The sequence below is a fragment of the Perca flavescens genome, chromosome 20 (genome assembly GCF_004354835.1).
Source record: "Perca flavescens isolate YP-PL-M2 chromosome 20, PFLA_1.0, whole genome shotgun sequence".
Taxonomy (NCBI): Eukaryota; Metazoa; Chordata; class Actinopteri; order Perciformes; family Percidae; genus Perca; species Perca flavescens.
Window position 1 is genome coordinate 6,779,027 of NC_041350.1, and position 16,035 is coordinate 6,795,061.

The 16,035-nt window shown below is 39.1% G+C and overlaps 1 protein-coding gene across 1 annotated transcript; it reads right to left on the reverse strand.

The window, feature by feature from the left end:
* Positions 1–991: 991 nt before the first annotated feature.
* On the reverse strand, positions 992–15,647 carry kcnk5a (potassium channel, subfamily K, member 5a). The gene is made up of 5 exons (XM_028566775.1): positions 15,106–15,647; positions 4,795–4,906; positions 4,264–4,430; positions 3,986–4,154; positions 992–3,865 (listed from the first exon to the last, which is right to left on the reverse strand). Exons 1-5 carry the CDS (start codon positions 15,289–15,291, stop codon positions 2,916–2,918), a joined length of 1,584 nt encoding a protein of 527 aa, XP_028422576.1. The 5' UTR covers positions 15,292–15,647; the 3' UTR covers positions 992–2,915.
* Between the last annotated feature and the right edge of the window lie 388 nt (positions 15,648–16,035).

Here is a 16,035-nt window from a genome sequence, read left to right on the forward strand (position 1 = left end):
AGCCACGATGTCTCTCTCTTTCTCATGGGCGGGCAAAGCAGAGAAAGGGGAGGTAACCTTTCCCCTTATGATGTCATAAAGGGAAGATTCCAGATTGGCCCATCTGAGCTTTCATTTTCTCAAAGGCAGAGCAGGATACCCAAGGCTCGGTTTACACCTATCACCATTTCTAGCCTCTGGGGGACCATAGGCAGGCTGGGGGAACTCATATTAATGTTAAAAAAAAACTCATGAACTGAAATTTTCATGCCATGGGACCTTTAAAAGTTACATATAGTTACTTTAATACACCATGCAAATTTTGTACAAGAACTGAATGATGTGTTGTGCAAGTGTTTCTATTATGGTACACTTAGTAAAAGTAAGTAAAATTCCTTAATCCCCACATGTATTCCTAGAATACATGTGCGATACTAAAGGAGAAGCCTGAGCGAAGTGATACATAAACATCTCTAAATCATACAGACCTGTGCACTGTATTCACCATCCTTGGTCCTATATATTCTCTTTTTCATGTTCAGACAAATGCAAAGGTGCTCTTCTTGCTGTCAGAAGGTCAGCATCATGTTGTCTAGTGTGCATATATGGAACGTGTCTGTAATGCAGACCCCCACACTGTAGAATAGAAGCGTGTCTGTGCTGAAGTATGATCTATGCTATAACTCAACTTCAGGTGTAAAATCATTGGAGTGCTCCTTTAATGTAACCTAATGATCACAAAAAGTCAAAAGTTTTATTAAACGTTTATTTACATGAAATATACATTTTGTTCAGAATTCACATGCAAACCTTTAAACAAACATGAATAATTTAATCATAAAAAAAGACGCCTAAAAACACAATTTTACCAGAGTTTTAAAACAATGAAGCAACATTAAGAGAAAAGCTGGGGTAAATGGGTTAACCCAGTCTAACCTGTTCTTTGTCAATAATTTAGAGACAAGCTTGAAAATCAGTTCGGACAAGTACCATGGCTGTGGAACAATGTTGAACTACCACAATAAGGAAAACCAGTGAAAATGTAAGAGAAAGAGAGAGAAAAAAATATGGGCACAGAATAATGTGGTGGCCCTGCAACCAAACAATCAAAACACCTAGTGTGAAAGATGTAATATTTTCAGTGAATTGTAAGTACATTCAATAGGTGTTACATTGTGCTGTAAATCCTCTGCTTTGCAGTGGATTTAAGGCATTTTCACCTGATAGTCATATGTAAGGCAGAGTTAGTAGTACAGTTGGTGCGGTACACGTGTTCACAAAAAGAGCTACAAATATTGGACTATATTTACAGTATATTATCCAATTGGGAGTTCAAAATTCAAAGTAGCTCTATCTGACACTGCCATCTTACTATTCACCGTAACACTATTTCAAGTTTTTTTCGTGCAAGTTAATGTGTGCAAAAATGGCAGCGGGTAAGCAGGGTAACAAAGGGGCCCTTTTAAAAGGGAGACTGTGAGAAGCACTGGACATTATATTTTGGTCCCTCGAGTTTACAGTTTTGAAACAAGGGGGAACAACAGAGCACAAATACTGCTGACTCTGCGTCTCATGGCTGAAACATGTGTCAAAAGAGCATTGATCCGTTACAAGTTAACCTTGAATGGCTGTCATAAGCAGTACTTGAGTCTTTCATACCAGTGCGAGCCCCCAAAGGCAAACATGAACAGCAAGGCCATGTCCTGAGCAGAGCTGTGGTTGGGTCTAATGATGGGCTTTTAGCCAATATTTACATGGCAAATAAAATGAAGTGAAAGGGTGCTAAAGAGACAAAAAGTGAGAATACTGTTGCTGTAAATGTTTTGTTCTCATTATGCACTGCCAGAAGCCACAGAATGACATTTGACATGCTGTCAGCAGCAAAACAATAAAAACCGTGTTTACTCAAACAATTTGAGGGTATTCTGAGAGGCATCTACTGTATGTCACAATGGGAGGATCATCTGCAATGCAAATCAAAATTTAAAAAAGGCAAACAAATCTTAGTTTAGAGTGTCTCTCTGGCAGGATATTAAGATGTACTGTAAATGCTTCACTGTTCATAAAATTAAGCATTTTCAAGTTTACGCTCAGCTGGTTCTAGACATCCAATGTGGCTATTCATCGCTGATAACCTCTAGTGCAGTCACAATTATATTGCTTTCAGTCAAAATAAAACAAAAATCTCAGACACAAGTTAAGGACTTCACATAAAAAACAAGTGAAATAAGAAAAAAGGAGGAGATTTGGCCCCTAACCACCTTCATTTTCTTTAAGGATATAAAGTTTGGCTCAGGTTTAAAAAAAAAAAAAATACAGTCTGCACAGAAATGGACTCCGAACTGTCCTCATTTGGTGGAATTGTGCAATGGGAAACATAAATCCATGTAGCCATTGAATAAAAGCTACTGTCCTTCATTTTAATAAATATTCTAAAAACACCAATATGGTGAATATGCATAGAAAAACTATGGAGATCAAATACATTTCCACATATAACTTCTTATCAGCCTATGAGTAGAAAAAAATGCACTCATGGTAAATAGTTCTTAGTTTCAACATTACAATAAATGTGTGGCATATAATTTCTCAAACCATATAAAAAGATATAAATAGAGCAGATCTTAAATACTCATGGGGTTATAGGTCATGCTCTGCAGTCTTTTTCCATGAAGAGGTTTCAAGAGTCTATAGATAGCTCACCTGCTTAATAGTCAACATGATGTAGATTTTCATTTCTCAGCTATGAACAGAGCATTCATTTGAAATTTGATCTTGGTTTTGCAGTCTTTCATTATTAGACCCCCAAAAGTGCAATGGAACTTCTGATGTTCAAACAATTCACATTAGAATGCATATACTGCAATGCCAACCAAGAACTAACAACAGAGGACCACGCAGATGTGACAACTTCACATAGTTAAGACTCTGATATCTCAACATTCTGTATTTTCTTCCTTTGCATATTCCTCTACAAGTTTCTCATAGGAGTGGCTGTGCTCTGAACCGTCATTAGTGAACACAGACCCTTCAGATTCAGAACTCTGCTCCTCCTTGGAGTTTCTTTCAATGTTTTCATCACATGTAGTAATGGATAGTTTTAATTTAGAATCATCATCTTCATCATCATCCTCCTCTTCCAAGTTATTGCCAAGAAAGTTCTCCTCATCTATAAAAGTAATGTTTGCATTTTGGAATGTTAAGGGATGGTACTCCTTAGAGTCCCATGTCCTTCGACCACCTGCTCCACAATCTCCCACCCCTCCATTCTCTAGGTCAGCGTCCTTGTCAAGCTGGTTCTCATACATTTGGCCCTGGTCCAGTTCTAGGTCACCCTCTACTTGGTCCTCTGTTAGCAGCAAACCACTGTCTGAGCCCAGGAGGTAGTTCTTAGACTTTGAAAAAGCAACAGTGACACGCTCACTTAAACTATAGCGTCTCTTTTGGCGTGGTGAATGGTCCAGACTAAGGATGGTGTGACCATTAAACACGGGAGCGTCATTGCAACTCTTGGAACGACCAATCTCTTTGGAGTTATTAATGGTGTTGGAACTACTGCTGTTGCTTCTGCTGCTATCTTTTTTGGTGCCAATCTGCTTAATTAAGTCATTGTAGCCTTCCTGCTTCTTGGACAGGAAGCTGAAGATGTTGACGTCATTAGGAGTGGGTGGCAAACGAAGGGCGGCTTTCTGAGTCTCTTTGTAGTGCCGGAGCTCATCAAGAGATAGCTTGCGCAGCTTGCGGCGTTTCTTCAGTGCCTTGTGGGCCTCAATCACCATCCGCACTTTCCAGTTGAAAAACAAAGAAAGCCAGGCCAACCCCAGATAAATCCACACTTCCACAAAGTAACGGTACAGAGTTGGGTATTCTTTATTTGGTTCCACACCTGCAAGGACAAATAAAATAATCAAGGGTCATTTAATTCCAAAATTCTGGCCTGGTTTAATTTGACTGGTTCAATCAAAATAATGTGATTTGTTGATTTCTTATTTATTTCTCAGCTTACCTGCTACCAAGTCCCCAAAACCAATCGTGGTCAAGGTGACAAATGAGAAGTACAAGCCTTCAATATATGTCCAACCCTCTTGGGACATAAATACAAAAGGTGGAAGGACTAAATGGACCAGCACACCCCAGAGAAGAAATATAGCCGTGCAGGTAAACTGAGCCTTTCTCTGGAAAACAAACAGAAAACAAACGTTACTTCAGGTGCAAGTTTTGTGATGCCACAGAGAGATGCAAGTTATTCTTGCAGAAGTGGAATAAAAGCTTATATCAACCTACCAGTGAAAATCCTTTCTTGGTTAGATACTGGCCCATGTGCTTAGCCCTGCCACCGAAGAACTTTCCCAGCTCACTGATCCAAGTAAGACATAAAGGCACACCAAACAGACCGTAAAGGATGCAAAATACACGGCCTGCTGACGTTTTAGGGGCAATGTTCCCATACCCTTTAAAAAATTGAAAGTGAGTGGTTAGGGTAAGGATGTGTTAACCATGTATACCTATTCACGTCTTTTTAGCATGGCTTTACAAGAGGACAAGGGAATTATAAAACCATGCCCCAATACGGGTTGTCTTAATCCAAGTCCATCTTATATGTGTCCTGTACATTTGATTTATACACACTTTGGCAAAACATCCAGCAGTTGACTGCATTCGAGTTTGTCCCAATGGAACAAAGTAAAATAGTTCTAAAAGTCTGCTTGACTGTAACATTACTCTTAAACATCCAAATTAGGTTTGACAAAAAAACCTCTCCCCCCCATCAGAAATACACTGATCTGTCACTGTTGAATCTACAAAAGTACTTACCGATAGTGGTGATAACAGTGGCAGCAAAAATAACAGCATTTGGCCAGTTCCAGTTGTTGAAGGTCTTACTGCCAGTTATAGTGATCCCTTGGCCTGCAGCATCAGACACCGCCTAAGGACAAAGAAGAAGCACAATTGAGTACATAGGCTTGAATTCAACTTAAAAGAGAGAAATTAATGGATGCTATTAATTGGCAGTTATAAAAAAAAAAGAAGAAGAGAAGGCTGGAAGTTTGGTTGTGTGTAAGCTCCATGTCTTCCAGCACATCCTTCCTGTGATATGTCGATGGTATCTCCAGTGGTACTGGAGAGCTGAAATGACACTCAGGCACCCTGGAGAATCACCGCCGCCATGTGGGCTTCATAGTTCCGACCACTGCTTATATTGGTAGAGAAACAGGAAGGTCTAAACAGCTGTTTCGTAATACCATGATGATGCATGGATTAAAAGCTCATTAGGTGGTTCTTCAGTGGTTTGTTTTTCTTTTTCAAGATCCAAAGTTGCCCTACGATACATTTTTCAAGACAAAAAAGGTATTATTTTGTGCTTGGTCTTGCATTGCCAGACCTTCCTCCACAGCGCTGCAGAGCCAGGTCTGGCTAGTCCACACAGCATTTCGGGATGGGAGAAAAATGTGCTCTTGATTATTGGCATTTCTTTAAACCAATCATTATCATCTTGGGCAGCACTTAGCGCAGGACGCCGTAATGGTGCCTCTGCAAAATAGCCTCGGGAAGGAACTTGTTTTGGTGGAACGTGCACGTTCAAAAGTTGTTTTAGTCGTGCAACAGAAAACTCAGATTGGACAGATAGTCTAGCTAGCTGTCTGGATTTACCCTGCAGAGATCTGAGGAGCAGTCAACCCTAGTCTTCATAAATCCACCGGAGTTTAGAATACAAACACAAAGACAGTGGAAAGTGAGGGACATCCAGCCGAAAATGAGGAACATTCGGCGGAATTTCCGGTGGCACCTGAACAATCCTGGAAATTAATCGTCGTCGATATAGACTTTTTTTGTGCTCAATCCACAGGCAATATTTGGTCTCTAACCACCTAGATCATGGCAAACATCAGATCACTCTTGCAAGGAACTTTCAGTGTTGACATCGAAAGGAGAAAGAAAATGCTTAATCAATCATTCCCAACCACATGTGTGCTTAACAGACTACAGAAACTAGATTCCCCCTGTGGGGTATTCGCAAACACCCAGTCATGTGTGGTGGGACAATGCTCTACCCCCCACAGCAAAGTTCTTCTTTTTCCAAATGTGATTTTAGGGGTAAAATATGCAGGGGTTGGCAAAATTCATATAAGCCCTAAAGCCCTGGAAGATGCTTGGTTCTTTAATAATAACCGGTCTGTGACAGTTCTACTCTGTAATTACCAGAACAAGGGGAGGCAATTCTTTTGTCTGCTGAAACAACAGAGTTTCTCCGTTGGGCTTTAGGATGACAGCAGCGATGACCGAGTTTGTGTTCGAACCATGACTAGAAATTAAAGAGGAAAAACCTCCTTCACGCCCTTTTACATTTGACAGTCCTCTTGAGCCCACAGCATCTGTAATAACTGGTTACATTTATATGCATGGGGTAACCTTGTTATGGGCCACGTTCAGGCTAAAATCTTATTTGCTTAAGCTGATTACAAAAACCTTTGATACTCCACAACTCCATATCCCTGTTGACCTAATGAACCAGGTAGCACTACAGTCCTGTAGATATGACAGTTTACCTGTAAAAAGAAAAAAAGAAAACGTTGGGCTGCATTTACGCAACAATCGGTGTAGAATCGGCTACATCTAACATGCAAAGGAAAGGCAATCTATTGTAATCTGTGCAATGTATTTTTTTAATATCAAAATGTTCCTGTCACAAAATCTTTTGTACAAATGATGAAAACACTACAGGAACAAGAAGAGACACCACAGAAGAATGTATCAAACCAAAAGCAGGTTATTCTGGTAACTTGATAAACATGCATGTTCATTCTTCAAATCTGCCCATAGACAAAGGGCATCACAGTACTATAGGTTTCCAGCACTGTGGCTTGTACTAATGGAAAGTGAAATGAAAGATTTTAAATTCATGAAATTTTAATGACAGACTTTTGGTAAAACCCCCAAAACAACCATTTATTCATTCTTCTGTTGCAGCCAATATTAAAATTGTACCCCACTAGCTAGGGCTGTAATAGTTTGAGGTTTGTTTGCTATGAAAAAGTGACAGATGTTATGTTTGGGAGTAGAGCCCGACCGATATATCGGCGGGCCGATATTAGGCATTTTCCAAAATATCGGTATTGGAATTCATAATGGCCGATAAATGAATATTTAAAATAAATGAAATAAATAAAATAAAAACGGACGAAACACACTTCAACCATGTTGTGTGTTGTCGTTTGTCGCTGTCTGTTAGTGTTTTTTCTCAAAAGGACTTTAAGTTTCATATCTTAAGTTTGTATTTTTATACATTTTATTTATCAGAACTTTTAAGTTTATTTTTAAACTGCATTATCATATTATTTTAGTGGAGACTCATAAATAACTACAATAACTAATGTTAGGGAAATCTTTTTATGTTTTTTAATGTGTTTCTGGATTATTTTTAAAATACAGTACTGTGCAAAAGTTTTAGGCAGGTATGAAAAAAAAACTAAGAATGCTTTCAAAAATGGAAGTGTTAAAGTTTATTTTCATCAACTAACAAAATGCAGTGAATGAACAGAAGATAAATCTAAATCAAATCAATATTTGGTGTCAAGACCGCATCAATTCTTCTAGGTACAATTGCACAAAGTTTTTGAAGGAACTCGGCTGGTAGGTTGTTCTAAACATCTTGGAGAACTAACCACAGATCTTCTGTGAATGTAGGCCTCCTCAAATCCTTCTGTCTCTTCATGTTATCCCAGACAGACTCGATGATGCTGAGATCAGGGCTCTGTGGGGGCCATGCCATCACTTCCAGGACTTCTTGTTCTTTACGCTGAAGATAGTTCTTAATGACCTTAATGTTTGGGGTCGTTGTCCTGCTGCAGAATAAATTTGGGGCCAATCACACGCCTCCATGATGGTATTGCATGATGGATAAGTATCTGCCTGTATTTCTCAGCATTGAGGACACCATTAATCCTGACCAAATCTCCAACTCCATTTGCAGAAATGCAGCCCCAAACTTGCAAGGAACCTCCACGATGCTTCACTGTTGCCTGATGGCACTGCTGGACATCTTCCGATTTCGAAGGGAAATAAGGTTGATGAGTTTTTCATCTGCTGCACTAAGTTTCCTTGGCCGACCACTGCGTCTACGATTCTCAACGTTCCATGAGTTTTTACAAGTGTACCTATAAGAATTGATGCTTGTTTGAAGGCAAATGGTAGTAACACCAAATATTAATGTGATTTAGATGTTTTTTGGTCGCTTACTTTGCATTTTGTAAATTGATAAAAATAAACAAATTATTTATATTTTTGAAAGCATTCTTAGTTTACAGCATTTTTACATGCCTGCATAAGACTTTCGCACAGTACTGTATATCTGCCGATATATCGGATTTTTAAATCACCAAATATTGGTGATATATTACTGACTTCATCAGTCGGGCTCTATTTGTGAGCCGTGTGTGTGTGTGTGTGTGTGTGTGTGTGTGTGCGTGCGTGCGCGCGCTTAGCTCTGTACCTTATACTAGCCTAATGAGTGTACATGTTCACAGTCCGTCTTCCGTATAAAAAGTGCTGAAGATTTCGTACAAAACGCTGATTCACAGGAATTCAGTGAGGGCAGAGTGCAAGTTAAATCACTAGAGTGAGCACCGTGCCCTCAATTTATGTCACTCATATAGAGGATAAGGAAGATAACCTTTAAAAAGGCAGACTTTAGATGTTAACATGTTCACTGATAATGCAAATTTGGAAATATTCTGTATTGCTGCCATTGTGTTACAAAAAAAAAAAAAAAAAAAAAAAAAAAAAAAAAGGTACAAATAAAACACTAACTAGGCTAACGAAAGATAGTCAAACATGACTGAACAGGCTTTGCAATGAGGTTTGCAAGGTTCTTATAAAAAGGTTATAAAGTCAACTACTGGTCAACTCATGGTCACAAATAACCCTGAGAAGAAGTCAAAAGGCACACGCATCTGGGGAGAAAGATAAAAGACACTTTGTGTCATACTGAGCCCATACCAGCTTAAGAGGATGTTATTAAACTGGCTTCTTTACAAGCCTGACCACTAGACAACTGGATATCAGGCTACCCACATGGATCTGCCTGGATGAAGTTTTTTAAAGAGCTAAGTAGACCCCAACACAGTTTTGGAAAACCTATCATGAGCTTAGGAAATACCATTTGCAGAAGATGCTTATCTAAAACAATGTTTCTTCTGTAAATGCCAAAGTTGGTTCTTGGAAAAAAGAAAAAAAAACAGCAATCTTGGTTAAAAGAATGTTTGCATTTATAAATCTCTACAAATGGTTTTCACCAAAATTACATTTTGCAATGTGGCACACCTGACTAAGGAAGCTATAGTAAAAGTTCAGTCAGGAAGACTATACTTTGCATGCTTAGACCTGTAGATTTATTGATCACGCATCTGCATTCTCATTAATCCTTGCCATCCTGTCCGTGGCTGTCAATTATCTTATCAGCTGTTCACAAACAGCTGGTCACATCAGCTGATCTCATCCATCCAATAGCTCAGTGACACACCTACATTGTTAGCCTATCATTCTGCTGCTGTATCTGTTAAAATATGATTCTCTCTCTGCCTGTAGTGCATTCATGCTGGGGATTTATCCTGCTGCTGCTCAGGGCAGACGCCCCTCTATTACAAGTCTTCCTGTAGAGTCTAAGCACCAAAGACCTTCTACCAAGACCTAAATATCACATATCATCCGTAATAATAAACATTCATCTTTACTTCATTCACTTGTCTCTACTCATTAAAATGAAATCAGGTGGGAACATATCTGAAAATGTATTAAATAAAGCAAAACAAAATACTGCCTAGGCTCATTAATGAATAACGTAACACTGACTCACTCAAGTGTGGTTGGTACACTGCATTATTAAGATATAACATGGCAGCAAGATGTCCTTGCTTTTACAAAAGTTAAATAACAGTACATAGTACAAGTACAAACAAATACACAACAATTAAAAATGGTCCTCCAGAATCTATGATCAGAACGGTGAATGCCGTAATCAGAATTGAGTATTCACCAAAGCTGTGTAATAACTCAGCACTTCCCTAAATGTCCAGCCACAAAATACTACACACACACCTCAATGAAAATCCCAGCCACTTACACTGAGCAACCTTTTTGAACCATTTTCTGCAAATATGGTGAGAAATGCCAAACATTGTGCCAAAACCTTTAAGCTGTCAGCTGCAGTAAACAGCATCAGAGAAAAAGCATGCAGGGTGGACGCAAGAACAGTCTTTTACATTTCTGCAAGATCGCTGGACTGGATGTTTATGATATTTACTGAAACAAACCAATACTTACAGCAATACTAATTTACTCATTGAGCATAAATATTTTGGGATATGGTTATACTGAAACAAATCAACGGTTAGGCTATAAACAATCTTTGCCTCTCATTAAAGTCAGACATTCATAATAAAAGGATTACACATAAGTTGTGAAAAAAAGCTTGATATGAAATACATTAAGTTGCCTTTAAAAATCACAATGTGGGGCCATACACACTCTAAAAGGATTTTTTTTTTTTTTCACTTTTGTGGAACTGAAAATATTGCCAAACTGTAGGCATCTGCCACTAGCTCACTGATAAGCAAAAGGAAAGTAAAAACCACAATGACAAACTCCAACTGTTATCGGGACAGCTGGCCCAGCATACCACTTCAGCTCCTAGGTATTTTTCCACTTCCAGCACATGAGCACAACAGCTGCTCACTTCTGGGCAGGATTGACCACCTTACTAACAGTGAAGTCACTCAAACTCTTCCATGTCTTTACGTATTAATTCCGATACAGAAGTGGATGGGTTGCAAACAAAGTATTCGAGAAACAATGCAGAGAGTTCACGGTGCGCACTAATCAAAAGATCCACCGTTGTGTGATTTATTTTTTCCATTGCACAAACCAATCTTGTCTTCACAAATTAATGTAGATAAAACAAATACTAATTAATGCACTTATGACTGATACAGTACAGACAACGTATGTCCATTTTACAGCTTTTTCTATATTTAGTAAAGACCCAAAAAGGCAAGCTTTTTCTATATTTACACCATGTACTAGGGTGGACCAAAAGTCATAAAGACCCAAAATGTTCAGTCAAAGGCAAATGAATAAATAATAAAAGTTTCTTCACCTGGTTCAATGCTGAACATAAAAAATAACAACAGGAGTAACTTTTTGAAATCAAACCATAAGTTTGAAACGTTTTAAATTGTAAAATTTTTCTTTAAAGCGCTTTTATTTTCATCTGTTGAAAAGCAGATATCATATATACACCATGTACATATTCGGTGAATGTTGACATTTGCTTTAAATCTTCACTTAGATTTTAGATAAATAAAGAACAGCTAGAACAGTCTGGTAAGTTCAGAAAAAGTACATCACATGCAGCCTTTAAAACCAGGAAAAGACACTTATGTCTGTTAACACTGCAGGAGACAGAAAAGTACATCACATAAATTTTAAAACCAGGAAAAGACATTGAAAATTACGATATCCAAAATCTCGTACAATATCGATATTCATTAAGACAACATATGGCATTTTTATTTATTCCTCATTTTTATTTGTTGGGCTGATAAAACTTTGCAGGATCATTGCTAAACCAGGTCATCCTCCAGAACAGCGTAGATTGGTTACAACTGGTATTTTGATGTAAATTAATTCTCACTTTGTACTGGCAATATGTGGCGCGTGTAGCCCTCTGGATCAATAATCAAAATAGGCATACAAGGCAAATACAGAGATGACATTTAAAATACAATGCTACCTTCCATGACTTGTGTAATTCTTCTTCCTTTTAAAAAGGGGAAGAAAAACTTGGCTATTGCAAGCCAGCGGCCCTAGACAGCACCCTTAGGCACATGACAAAGTCAGCTATCCCCGAAAACAGAGCACTTCTTCATTGTGCTTTTTCATTCTGATGAGGGGCCATGTTTCACTTCATGCATGTGACAGTAGTGTGTTGAGCAGTGCATTGCAAACTTCCTGTTTTGCAACAAAAACCATAATCTTGTGTAATCTTAATGTAATCTTTAAGTCAAGTGTAAAGACTATCCAAGACACTGGCGAGTCAATACGCAACAAGTGCAAACCAAAGCTGCACTGAGGAAAGGCACATTTAAAGTTCGCATCAGTGGTCACAGTTTTGACTCATCACAGTCAACTCTTGATCTTAGTATTCTAGACTAAGAAAAAAAAAAAAAAAAGAGGCAAACCTTAATTTTATACATATCCATTTTATTTTACACACACACACACACACACACACACACACACACACACACACACACACACACACACACACACACACACACACACACACACACACACACACACACACACACACACACACACACACACACACACACACACACACACACACACACACACACACACACACACACACGTGGGTAGGAGGGGCTTTAGCGGAAAGGGGGGGGGAAGTTGTCAATGTTCACATTTCTTGGCTAAGTCCTGGATCTTCGCAATCCTACCTACGGCACCTTTAACGTCACCCACGGTTGTGATTGGTTTAAAGAAATACAAACAAGTCAGAGTATTTTTTTTTGCGCTATCCCAGAATAGAAAGGCGGTGTAGCCAGACCATTGAGGGCTGAGTCTGACACAGTGCTGTGAAGATAGGTCTGGCAATGCAAGACTAACTCAAATGTGAGGATTTGCTAGTATTCTTTGTCATAGACAGTAAACAGTAGTCAACTGAACATCTTTTGGACTGTTTTGGAAGGTTGGTCGGAAAAACCGACTGAGGTCATCACTGTGGGCTTTAAGAAATTGTGAATGCCATTTCTTCATAATATTTTTAAATTTCATGGACTAAACGATTAAATTGATGATAAGCAGATCTACTTTTGAGGCATGAAATTGCTATTTACATGCTGCTAATTAATTACATAAACAATGACAAGTTCTGTGTGTGAAAGGGTCTTTCCTTAAGGTCAGCCTGACTGTTATAGTAAGAAACATTCATTGTTATCTATAGCTTAATCTCTGCATCTAGTATTCCAAGAGAATAGATACAATTTGGAATTCCTATGTTTTTTAAATGAGTTTAAATAATTGCTAAATGTAAAAGTTTGGGGGCTGTAATCTTGCAAGCACCGAAGACTAAAACTGAGAAAATTAGAAGGAGCTATGAAAACATGCACTACTTTAATGACTGAGATATACATAAATGCATTCAAGAATAGTTTCAAAAAGTATGTGCAATGCTGTCAACTTCATAATGCCTTCTTCTCCCGTCTATGCCCACAGTTCTTTTTTCCAATTCTCATTTGCAGTAGAGATAACATGCAGCCCCCCCCCCCCACCTTCACTGAACTTTTATAACAGCTTCTCAAGAGCCAACATTGATGGGCCATAAAATCCAATCTGTAAGCCGTGACCACTTCAAGGGTCCTATAGTTAATAGTAAACTCCTTGTTAATAAAACAGAGAAGACTTGCTTTTTTTTTTTTTTTTTTTTTTTTACAAGAAGAGTGTCGCCTTCTCTTGTTAAGCCTGCTTTTATATTTTAATTGTTAACAAGCTGTGCAAAGTTTCCACAATGGAAACCTTAGAGAAGATCTGCTCCTGACACAGATGAAGTGGATAAAGGAAACTTAAGGGCGATATATATATGTTTATCCGTTTTAATATACTGTTTCCAAAGCGTTTGCAGCAGGTGTCTTAGCAAACACCAACAGAGGGAAAAAAAGTGGTTAACTACACATAGAATGATGATGATGATGATGATGATGATGATGATGATGATGATGATGATGATGATGATAAGATGACAGGACACATGCCTGTGCAACTGGGGAAAGGGTTCAAAAGTCAAACATGCAATTTTATTTTATTATTATCTTTTGAAAGTGCCTTGAAACCCCAAGGATGACATTATATAGCCTTTGTCCCACAGAGAGCGGACACAGAAGCAGGAAATGTTTCAGTCGAGCGGCCGCTCAGAGTTCAACCAAATCGCAGCTCTTTCAGCTGCCAACTGCCAAAAGAAAATGTCCAAAATGTCTCAACTATAATATTCCTGAATACATTAAGAAGCAGATTTGGCCACTGTAGGAATTTGGTTGTTACAAAAGATGTTACAAATGGGGGAGGTCCATGGGCATATCCCTTTCATTCCCCCCAAACACAAAAAGCAGAAGGAAGCAGAAGGGGGGGGATGGTGGGATAATAAATCTCCCTAATACTGAGGTGGGCCCAAAAAGGGGGACAGGTTGAGACATGTTTCTGGTTATACTTGCAAGTGCCCCCCCAAAAAAAAAAACAACACAAAAATAGGCATTGGAACAATGCCCAATTCCCTTGTCTCGACAGAAAGGAACCACTGTCAGTGTTACAAGTGCAGAAAAGGATCCCCCTGAGATGGTATGTTGCACTGCTGTTTACACTGCAAACACATAAATCAAGCCTTGTTTCTGCACTCTTCTTCAGTGAAGGATTTCCCCCCCTGACTTATTAAGATCATATCTTCTTGTTATGCTCAAACACCCAACAGAAAGAATTGAGGTCGTAAAGCCTCCACATATCAAGGAAGTGAACAAACAACATGTCATGGGACAAACACCTGTGACATCACACAAGTGTTGACTTGCATTTAGTGCCGACGGTAATAACAGAGGTCAATGGCACCAGCTTTACTACTGGTTAAGGAATTGCCTTTTTAACAAGAAACTGCCAATGGAACACCATGGCCTGCAGCTTTTAATGGCTGCGGTTAAAGATGCCCCCCCACACACCCAGTATCATAATCACTGCTCCAGACAGACTGTGTGGCATCTTTAGAAAAGCAAATGAACTGCATCAGGTAGTAAAATAGGTTAATAATCATCTTTTGGCATGGACACAAGGACCCCACCAAAGATAGTTGCGTCAGTGTTTGGAGAAAGCTGATTAAGGCTCATTAAGCCCTCATGTGTCAACACTTTCAAAGTCAGAAATAACAGCAGCAATACCATATTTTAACACTGATTAGATTATTCACTTTTGGACTGCCAATAAAAGGCATGCAGCGTTTGACCGGTTTACAGTATGTATTTCACAAAGTCAATAGACATAAATATCAGTTTAAGAACGTTTCCATACCTCTAATATTCTGTCCAAATCATCCTTGGTCAGACAGGGATAGTCCTCAAGTATTTTATCCTTCTGGGCATTATACTGCATTGCAGCCTGCTTCCAATTAGGTTCCTCCAGGACTTGAAAAATTGCTGCCCCAATGGACAGGTAAAAAATTATGGCAGAAGTCAACAAGGGGCCTTTATCTACCATACTTATGTACAATGACTCAACTTGGAGAGCGCGGGACAGGGGGGAAAAAGGAGGGGGGTAGATGACAACAATACCCGAAGTTACGCGGGACTCATTCTCAGCAAGTCTTTTTGTTTACGAAATGTTTCTTCTTCCGCGCGAGGGGTGTAAAAAAATGCACGAAACGTGCCGCCGCTGGCAGCATTGGGCTCGAGACGTAACAGGGTAAAAGCAGTCATAAAGCGGCGGCTGAGCGCGCGTGGAACCGTGGCTGCAATAGTACTCTCGTCTCCACGTGCGTAGCCACAGAAATAGTGAGCTGAAGTCCGAGCTGTGAGCAGTGGAGTGGAGAAGAGCAACGAAGATCCGCCCAGGAAACAAAGCAAGGAGGGGGGGGGGGGTGTCACCTACTCTGTGAAGTATGTTCCGTTTTTTTGGTTACAGGTGTAACTTACAGCTGTGGCAGTCCAAAGTACGTTAAACGCAAAACTTTAGAAAGTGTCTCAACAAAAACAGTGTTTTTTTTTTTGTTTGTTTTATGGTAAAACTGTAGCCGACCACACATTTAATATACTGTAATTCCACAAAGTTGATATGTTTCTCACTTTTTTTTTCCCAAGTACTTTTAGGAATTTGCTACAAACAAAAGTACAAAGCTAAGTTGTTTAGTCCTAAAAATCAACCAATTTGTCTAAGAATTTTTAAGCCCAACCATTGTTACTTCGGCAGACGATAGTGTAAATGAATGCATACAAGTAAAAGCCT